General features: G+C 44.1%; 1 protein-coding gene across 1 annotated transcript; it reads right to left on the minus strand.

The window, feature by feature from the left end:
- Positions 1-216: 216 nt before the first annotated feature.
- Positions 217-9,504, minus strand: ELSPBP1 (epididymal sperm binding protein 1). Its single transcript, XM_005895401.1, has 5 exons — positions 9,435-9,504; positions 4,297-4,434; positions 2,028-2,174; positions 1,514-1,672; positions 217-374 (listed from the first exon to the last, which is right to left on the minus strand). Exons 1-5 carry the CDS (start codon positions 9,502-9,504, stop codon positions 217-219), a joined length of 672 nt encoding a protein of 223 aa, XP_005895463.1.
- Between the last annotated feature and the right edge of the window lie 496 nt (positions 9,505-10,000).

Below are 10,000 nucleotides of genomic sequence, written 5' to 3' on the forward strand. Positions count from 1 at the left end.
GGAATGACACCTTTCTGGTTCTGAAATCATTCGCTCACCTCCTCACCCTGCTCCTCTGCTTTTCAGAGACATCCTGATTTCTTCTTGTCTTCTACTTTGGGAGGTTGTCCCAGCCTCCCCCACCCCCGCTAACTTCACCTTTTCTCTGAGAAATAGAACTCGTCTTACTGGAAAACTCAGCAAATCATGCTGGAAGGAAAAGAGCTCACCTTTGCATCAGCAGTACACCCAAGTGTGGTCCCGGTCATAGTTGTAAGAGGTTGCACACCATAAAAGGTTCTCCTTTGATCCTTTATTGGTGCAGTTAAAATAATTCTTGTTTTTGTAGTTGAACGGGAAGTGGCAAGGGAAGCCAGGAACCAATGAGGAAATTCCTAGGGAGGAAGTGGAGATAAGACAGGGGTTACTCCTGTGTCTTTACATCACAGTGAGGCTTCATCCTCACTTAAGCTTGTGTTGTCTGAGCTCCTGCCGAAGGGGTGATGTGTTGTTGTTGTTTAGTCGTTAAGTTGTGTCAGACTCTTTTGCAACCCCGTGGACTGTAGCCCACCAGGCTGTTCTGTCCAATGGATTATCCAGGCAAGAATACTGGAGTGGGTTGCCATTTCCTGTCCCCTGAGACAGGGGACTTTCCTGTCTCAGGGCTGGAATCTGAATCTCCTAGGACCCCTGCATTGGCAGGCGGATTCTTTACCACTGCGGCACCTGGGAAGCCCAATTTGTTCAAGAGAGAGTCCAGTCATCTCTATCTGGTAGACAAGATAAACCCAAAGGTTTGGTTGTTTTTAGATGTTAATGGATTTTGTATGTAATTTAGCAATCTTGCTTCAGCTTGGCATTCTTTTCTTCATTGACTATGTACAATCGACCCTCAGTAGTCACAGGTTCTCTGAGGATTCAATATTCCACTCAAGGAATGCATTATCTAGTTGGTGAATCTGTGGCTCCAGAACCCACAAATACTGAGGTTGGGAAGATGAGCTGGAGAAAGGATAGGCTACCCACTCCAGTATCTTGCCTGGAGGATTCTATGGACAGAGGAGCCTGGCAGGCTACAGTCCATGGGGTCGCAAAGAGTCGGACACGACTGAGCGGCTTTCACTTTCAACTCTTCTACACCATTTTATATAAAGGACTTGAGCATCCATGGATGCTTCTTACAAGTCCTTTGAACTGGCTTCACCGTCTTTCCAGTTTCATTAGTAACAGATTTTTCAAAACCTTATCATATAGCATACTTGTTATTTGAGTGTTGGATATTTAATATTTTGCAAATTTTATACTGGCCCGTTTCTCTTGGATCTTAAGGAGACCACATTTTTGCCTGTGGCATTATGGCATTCTTTATGCTATTTGTTCATCAGATCTCTGAGGGCGGGAATCTGCATATTCATCATCATAGCCCCAGTGCTCAGCTCAGGGTCCGGCACACAGTAGGGCTGGGATAGACATTTGTTGAGTGAATGAATGAAGGACTCCACCCGTGCCCACCCAATCCCCTTCCCCATAGTACTGGTGTCGGCACAAAGACTCCACTTCCCGTCCTTATCCATGTTCTCCGTGGTTGGACACCAGAGCTTGCTGTTTTCATCCTCAAGGCATTCAGAGACCACATTATTTCTGTACACGGCAGGGAAGATGCAGGGCTTGCTGAAAGAGTTTCCCCCGTACTCTGAAAATAATGATGGAAACGAACATAATTAGAGCCTTATGTTCCCAGGTGGTGCTAGTGGTTAAAAGAAAAGAAAAGAAAAGAAAACAACCCGCCTGCCAATGCAGGAGACATAAGAGATTCGAATTCAGTCCCTGGGTCGGGAAGACCCCTTGGAGGAGGGCATGGCAACCCACTCCAGTATTCTTGCCTGGAGAATCCCATGGACAGAGGAGCCAGGCGGGCCATAGCTCACGAGGTGACAAGGAGTCTGAGCGCGCGTGCTCACCGCCCGGTCCCCACGCCCTCTCGAGAATCATTGCTGGCCGCCGTCCCCACCCCCAGCGAACACACCCTCCTTGTTGCAGCGCCTCACCGTTGGTTTCACAGTATTTCCACTGCTGCTTCTCATCAAAGCTGGAAGTGACTGAGCACCACTGCCTTCCAAATAAACTGCCATCCGTGATGCAGCCATTGTGGGGCTTTCCCCGGTAGATGAAGGGGAAGACACACCGTGGATAGTCTGTGTAGAAAGACGTCCATGAGTGCTGTGACATTTCTCTGGTCATTCATTTTTGGCTGCAAGACTCACAAGACCTTAGTTTCCCAACCAGGGATCGAACCTGTGCCCCCTGCATTGGAAGAGCGGAGTCCTAATCATTGGACCACCGGGGAAGTCCCTGGGGACCTCTTTTCCAGATCTAAAAAATACATATATCTACTTGTAATTTCCTAATTCAGTTTCAACCGGTTGATCCTGATTTGCTTGAACTGCAGAGGACTTTGCAACAGAGGCAGTGCAGGCTCAACTTGTCTTTAGTCACTTCGCTTTATTGTGCTCTGCAGAGATTTCGGTTTTCACAGGTTGAAGGTGTGTGGCAACCCTGCCTTGAACCAGTCTGTCGGCGCCAATTCCCCAATAGCACTGGCTCACTGTGTGTCCCTGTGTTACATTTCGGTAATTCTCCCAATATTCCACACTTTGAAATTATTATTGTATTTGTTATGGTGGATCAGTGATTTCTTTTTTTCTTTTTATTACATAGGCTTAGTTGCTCTGAGGCATGTGGGATCTTCCAGGACCAGGGATCAAACCCATGTCTCCTGCATTAGCAGGCGGATTCTTTACCACTGAGCCACCAGGGATTGGGTTAATCAATGATCTTTGATGTGGTGAATGCAATTGTTTTGAGGCACCATTAAATACATAACCTATGGATAAGAAGTTGCTTCTAATGGACAAGAAAAGAAAGTGTTTTCCTGAGATGAAAACTACTCCTGGTGAAGATGCTGTGAAGAGTGTTGGCATCACAACAAAAGATACAGGATACTATATGCAGTTAGTTGATAAAGCATCAGCAGGGTTTGAGAGGGCTGACTCCACTTTTGAAAGACGTTCTACTGTAGGTAACATGCTGTCAAACAGCACTGCAGGATGCAGAGAAATTGTTCACGAAAGGGTGCGTCAATAGATACCGCAAACCTCTTTGTTGTCTTGTTTTAAGAAATTGTGTCACCCCAACCTTCAGCACCCACTACTCTGATCAGCCAGCAACCATCAACATCAAGGTAAGACCCTCCACCAGCAAAAAGATTGCATCTCACCGAAGATTCAGAGGATGGTTAGCATTTTTGAGCAATGAGAGAGTTTTTAAATTAATAGTATGTAATTATTTTAAAGACATATAATGCCATTGCATTTAGACTGCAGTACAGTGTGACATATCTTTTATATGTCCTGGGAAAGCAAAACATTCATATGACTCACCTTATTGCAATATTTGCAATGTTTCCCTACCGGTAACTGTATGTTGGTTTTCTGTGTCTGTGAGTCTGTTTCTATTTTTTTATTTTTTTTTATTTTTTATTTTTTTACGAGATTTTACAGGCACTAATCTTTGGATGAAGGTTTTATTAGCTCTTACTTTAAATATATCATCTGTATTTGCGTGTGTGTGTTAGTCGCTCAGTCATGTCTTTGTGACCCCATGGACTGTAGCCCGCCAGTTTCCTCTGTCCATGGGATTTCCCAGGCAGGAATACTGGAGTGGGTTGCCATTTCCTTCTCCAGGTGTTTCTATTTTATAAATAAGTCCATTTGTATCATTTTCTAGATGCCACTTATAAATGCCACCATGAGATATTTGTCTTTCTCTGATTTACTTAGTGCGATAATCTCTAGGTCCATCCACGTTGCTGCAAACGGCATTATTTCATTCCTTTTAATGACGGAGTAATATTCCATTGTGTGCATGTGCGTGTGCATGTGCGTGTGCATGTGTGTGTGTATCTCACATCATCTTTAACCATTCATTTGTTGATGGACATTTAGTCTGCTTTCATATCTTGGAAAGCACTACTTTTAACACCATTATCTTTTTCTTTTTTGGCCATGTCACATGGCTTGTGGAATCTTAGTTTCCTGACCAAGGATTGAACCTGGGCCCCAGGCAGTGAAAGTGCTGAGTCCTAACCACTAGACTGCGGGGAAACTCCTCACTCTATGATCCTTAGCGTTATTACCCATTATTAACACTCAGTGTTTGGTCTGCCAAAAAAAAGGTCATATTACCCACGCCTCTGCATTCTCTTTGGTAGCCCATCCTCTGAAGGCGCCTGCTGACGGATCACGTGGTACCACTCACCTTCTGTCAGGCAGTGCTTCCACCGTCCGTCGTAGATGGCTCTGGTCGAACACCAGGGGGATAAGCTGTTGGCTCTGGTGCAAGAGAAGTAAGTAGAACCCTTGTAGGTGAAGGGAAAGATGCATGAATCTTTCTTATCTGAAGGACAGAGGGACAAGTAGGGGATTAGTCCCAAAGAAGGAGCCAAGGATGAGACTTTGTCTGCTTTATATGATGGCCTGAAGTCTGCAGTATAGTCTTTGCATCTAATTTCCTAACGACATACAAGAACATTTCCAGCTTATGTTTGGACCCAGAGTAGTAGGGATGAGTTTCATAAACAATAAAGGCAACCAAGATATATTATGTCTCCAAACCAGCATGGCTATTGTAAATGGCATACAAGACACTTTTGGTGACGGGATTCCCTGGGGGTCCAGTAGGTAAGACTTCATGTTCCCATGCAGGGGATGTGGGTTCACTGGGGTGGGGCTTCGATCCTTAGTTGGGGAGCTAAGATCTCACATGCCTGGCAGCCAAAAAAAAAAAAAAAAAAATATATATATATATATATATATATATATATATAACAGTCAATATTGTAATATATTCAATAAAGACTTTTTAAAAAAATGGTCCACGTCAAAAAATCTTTGAAAAAAGTTTGGTAAATTGCAAGATTCCATCAGGTTATGAAAAGACACACATGAAATAATTTTGAATCACAGACTAAAAAACCATTTCGTTTTCCAATGCTTTTTCAATCCTCCTGATGACATAAAAGAAAAAGCTTCAATTTAATGCTAGTATTTCCTACAATATCTCTAATACTTAATAATCTCCCTTTTTAACAAAAAAAAAAAAAAAAGAGAGAGAGAGAGAGCAGAACTCGGGCTCAAAACCCTTTTAGGACAATAGTATCTAGTAGAATTTAATAATGGGCTTTTGCTCTCATAGTGTTTATTTTTATTGGTACTTCCTATTTATGGCAAGTAGCAGTGCTTTTATAGATTACAGGGCTGATGCTAACAATTCATTTAAAATAAATGTATTCAGGAAGAGGAAGCACATTGAAAGAAAAATGGTGAGTGCAGAATATTCTTGATGGCATGCGGGTGGTGGCAGGTATGGAGGGGGTGACCTTGAATGAGTAAAGTTTTGGAAACACAACTCTTGACCTTTCTATCCTTCTGTACCAAGATGGGGACTTTATCTTTTACACCAGGTATCCTCAGAACCTAGAAGAGGGACTGGATCATAGCAGATGCTCAAAAAATAACTGACAGAATAAAATAAACTTGGGAAACACCATGTGAAATAGTGTTAAACAGGTTTCTTCAGTGATGGGATTCATCACAGAAGTCCATATGCAAATGAGGATTGAATTAACAAGAGTGAAATAGAGTATACTGAGTTGTCCTTTTTATTTTTTTCCCCATGAGTCAATAGTGCTGGCGATGAGTGGTCCCTGAAACACATCTTAAGAAATGCTGTTCTGGGACTTCCCTGGCGGTCCAGTAGTTAAGACTCCGCCATCTAACATGGGGGGTGCGGGCTCGATCCCTGGTAGGGAAGTTAAGAGCCCACATGCCTTGAGGCCAAAAAAAAGAAAAAGAAACATAAAGCAGAAACAATATTGTAACAAATTCAATAAAGATTTTAAAATGATCCACATCAAAAAAAAAAAAACAACAAAAACCCACACCTTAGAAAAAGGAAACGCTGTGCGAACCCAATTCTTCATTTCATGGAGAAGGAAAAGAGGGCCCATACAAGGAGTGATTTAAAGTTAATACCTTTTTCTTTTTTTTTTTTTTTTTTTTGATAGTAGAGTGACAATGGGTTTCCCTGGTGGCTCAGTGGTAAGGAATCCACCTGCTAATGCAGGAGACATGGGTTTGATCCCTGCTCTGGTAAGATTCCCTGGAGAAGGAAATGGCAATCCGCTCTAGTATTCTTGTTTGGGAAATACCATGGACAGAGGACCCTGGCAGGCTACAGTCCATGAGGTCACAAAGAGTCGAACCCAACTTAGCGACTGAATAACAACAATTAGAGTGAGGACTTGGATTTTTTTCAGCAGGATCAGAACGGCCCTTGCTTTCACTTTGCCGTCTCCTCCACATTCCTCTTTCCCTCCCTCAAAGATATAACGATGGGTTACTATGAGTAAGATGCTCTGATAGGTTATGTGTGTGCACACACATAAATGCATGCATGTGTGTGCATATATGTACATGCCTGTCTTCCTCCATGTGTGTGCATGTGTGTTAGCTCATGTTACAAAGATGGTGAGGCAAAACTTCCATATATTTGCCAAACCCAGCTTCCTTCTCTTTCTGAGCTCATAGCTAGAATCCATTTTGCTGTCTCTCTCTCTTTAAAGAATTTTTGATGTGGACCATGTTTTTTAAAGTCTTTATTGAATTTGTTATTGTATTGCTTCTGTTTTATGTTTTGTTTTTTTGGCTGAAAAGCATGTGGGATCTTAGCACCCCGATCAGGGATCAAACCCATACCCCCAGCACTGGAAGGCGAAGTCTTAACCACCAGACTACTGGAGAAGGGTCTGCAGTTTCTCTTATAGTTAGGTGGGGCCATGGACTAAGTTATGACTCATAAAATGTGGATTAAAATGATGTTATCATTTCCTGGCTCAACAAAAAAATTTCCAATCAACCCTCCACACTTCTTTGTTTCTCTGTCTGCCAGCTGGGCATAGAATGGTGGATCTCAATGGAGAAGGGGCAATTATGACCTCCCCCCCTCCAGGGGACATCACATTTCTGGTTGTTACAAGAGGGAGAGGGAGGAACTGGTAGCTGTGTTACTGATATCTACCGGGTAGAAGCCAAGGATATTGGTAACCGTCTTTTTAAAATGTGTCATTGTCTGTGCTGTGTGTTTATTGCTATGCACGGGGGAGCCTGGTGGGCTGCCGTCTATGGGGTCGCACAGAGTCGGACACAACTGAAGTGACTTAGCAGCAGCATGGGCTTTCTCTAGTTGTGGCGAGTGGAGACCACCTTCTAGGTGTGGTGCATGGGCTTCTCATCACGGTGGCTTCTCTTGTTGCAGAACATGGGCTCTAGGGTGCAAGCGCTTCAGTAGTTGTGGTGTAAACGGGCTTAGTTGTTGCCTGGCATGTGGAATCTTCCCGGACTAGGAATTGAACCTGTGTCCCCTGCACCGGTAGGTGGATTCTTAACCACTGCACCACGGTAAGGATGTTGTTGTTTAGTTGCTAAGTCTTGTCCGACTCTTTGCGACCCCATGGACTGTAGCCCGGCAGGCTCCTCTGTCCATGGGATTCTCCAGGCAAGAATACTGGAGTGGGTTGTCATTCCCTTCTCCAGGGGATCTTCCCCACCCAGGGATTGAACCCGCGTCTCTTCCATGGCAGGCAGATACTACTTAACAAAAGTTAACTGTCGTCATCATTAATGACTGTCCTCACCCAGGAACACCCCTGAGTATACAGGATGCTGCTGGTGGTGGGGAGGGCAGGCTGGTACCCCGTGTACATAGAATTAAGTTTATCCTTGGGAGCTGTTAGCAAAAATCAACACTAATAGATACTATTAGCCATCTGTAAAGTAGTCCAGCAGATGGTCTAATCTTCTTAACTGGGTTAAAACCCTCCATAATCCGAGACTTGCTGACCTCTCTGTTCTCACTCTGCGATTAACATTCCCTTGACCTTCCTCCATGTTCTTTGTCTTTGGAGTTTTGCTCATGTCCTTCATCCTGCCCAGAACAACTTTGCTCACGGCTACTCATTCATCAAGACCTGGTTCAGCCTGGATTAATACGCTTGCTTGCTCTTATAATACACTGGGCCAATCTTTGTACATGTACTTACCATTTTTAAAAAACTTTTAATTTTACATTGGAGTATATCCAACTAACAGTATTGTGGTAGATTCAGGTGGACAGCAAAGAAACTCAGACATACATATACATGTATCCATTCTCCCCCAAACTCCCCTGCCATCCAGGCCACCCACATACCATTGGGCCGAGTTCCCTGTGCTCTGCAGTAGGTCCTTGTGGGTGGTGCATCTTAAATACAGCAGTGTCATACTCACCAGTTTTTAAGATAATATTATCAGTTTATGTCTCTCGCACTTCCATTCATCGTAAACACTCTGAGTGTAGGGTGTGGGTTTTGTTTACTGTTATGTTTCTGGATCAAAGCACAAATCCAGGCACTTCGGAGTCACTCAACCTATATGTATTGAAAGGACTTCCCTGGTGGTCCAGTGGCTAAGATTCCATGCTCCCAGTGCAAGGGGTCCAGGGTTCGATCCCTGCTGGGAAACTAAAGCCCACAGGCTGCAATTAAGAGTTCACTTGCTATAATTAAAAGATCCCGAGTGCTGTGACTAAGATCTGTTGCAGCCAAATAAATATAAAAATGTGTATTGAATAAATTAATCTATAGACATGTGCATGTGGGGTCTTCCTGGACCAGGAGTTGAACCTGTGTCTCCTGCATTGGCAGGCAGATTCTTTACCACTGAGCCAAAAAGGAAGCCCCACAATTTTTTTTTGTAATGAGTATAAAGGGAATTTCCAAGTAAGGGATTCTGAGCTTTCAGTGTACTGGAATTATAGAGCCCCCTCTTTATATTAAAATATTTATATCCGCCTTACCATGTGCTGATTCCCCTGGTGGCTCAGATGGTAAAGATCTGCCTGCAATGCAGGAGGCCGGGTTTGATCCCTGGATCGGGAAGATCCCCTGAAGAAGGAAATGGCAACCCACTCCAGCATTCTTGCCTGGGAAATCCCGTGGATGGAGGAGCCTGGTGGGCTACAGTCCATGGGGTCACAAAGAGTCGGACATGACTGAGCAACTTCACTAACCTGTGCTGAATCTGTGAAAGATGCTTGCGTCTGTTATTTTCTTTAGGCTTCAACATCGTCCCATGAGGTAAATGCCATTATTCCTCTTTCAAGGCTGAGGACTGACTTCAGAGAGGTTACAGGGCATGACCAAGGTCACACAGAGAAAAAGCGGCAGATCCAGGGGCCACACCCCACGTCGGTCTGAGATTTCTACTAGGCTATCTTCTCCCTACTTGGATCCAGTCATCTTTACTTCATTTATTCTTTCCAGGTCCCAAACCCTCCCCATTGCTTCCCAGTATACTCACTTCCAGTTGTTCCATAGGAGTAGAGGAGGAAGGCCATCCACCCCAGCAGGTAACTGGGCCATCCATTCATCTCGGCTGGCTTCTTCTTTCTGGATTGAAGGAAGACAAAAATTTGGCTCCCATGGGTTTCCTTCCTCTTCCACTAACTCCCAGGTTTGATGTCACGCAGGCTATTTTCTTTCTATCCCCAAGGGGTAAGAAAAAAATAGCTTATTCTTACAAAGTGAAAAGTGAAAGTGTTAGTCATTCAGTCGTGTCCAACTCTTTGTGATCCCATAAACTGTAGCCCACCAGGCTCTTCCATCCATGGGATTCTCCAGGCAAGAATACTGGAGTGGGTAGCCATTCCCTTCTCCAGGGGATCTTCCCAACCCAGGGATTGGACCCAGGTCTCCCGCATTGCAGGCAGACATATACATATATATATATTCTGTCGTTATAGAGGGGAGCATGTGATGGAAAGATGAAGCACTTGTTGAGCACTTACTGTGTTCCAGGCTAGACGCTCAACATTCTTGCTGCCACTAGGTTCTCACGCACCACACCCATCTCCTCGGCTGGCTATT

The sequence above is a fragment of the Bos mutus genome, chromosome 18, assembly GCF_027580195.1.
Source record: "Bos mutus isolate GX-2022 chromosome 18, NWIPB_WYAK_1.1, whole genome shotgun sequence".
In the NCBI taxonomy this organism is placed as follows: Eukaryota; Metazoa; Chordata; class Mammalia; order Artiodactyla; family Bovidae; genus Bos; species Bos mutus.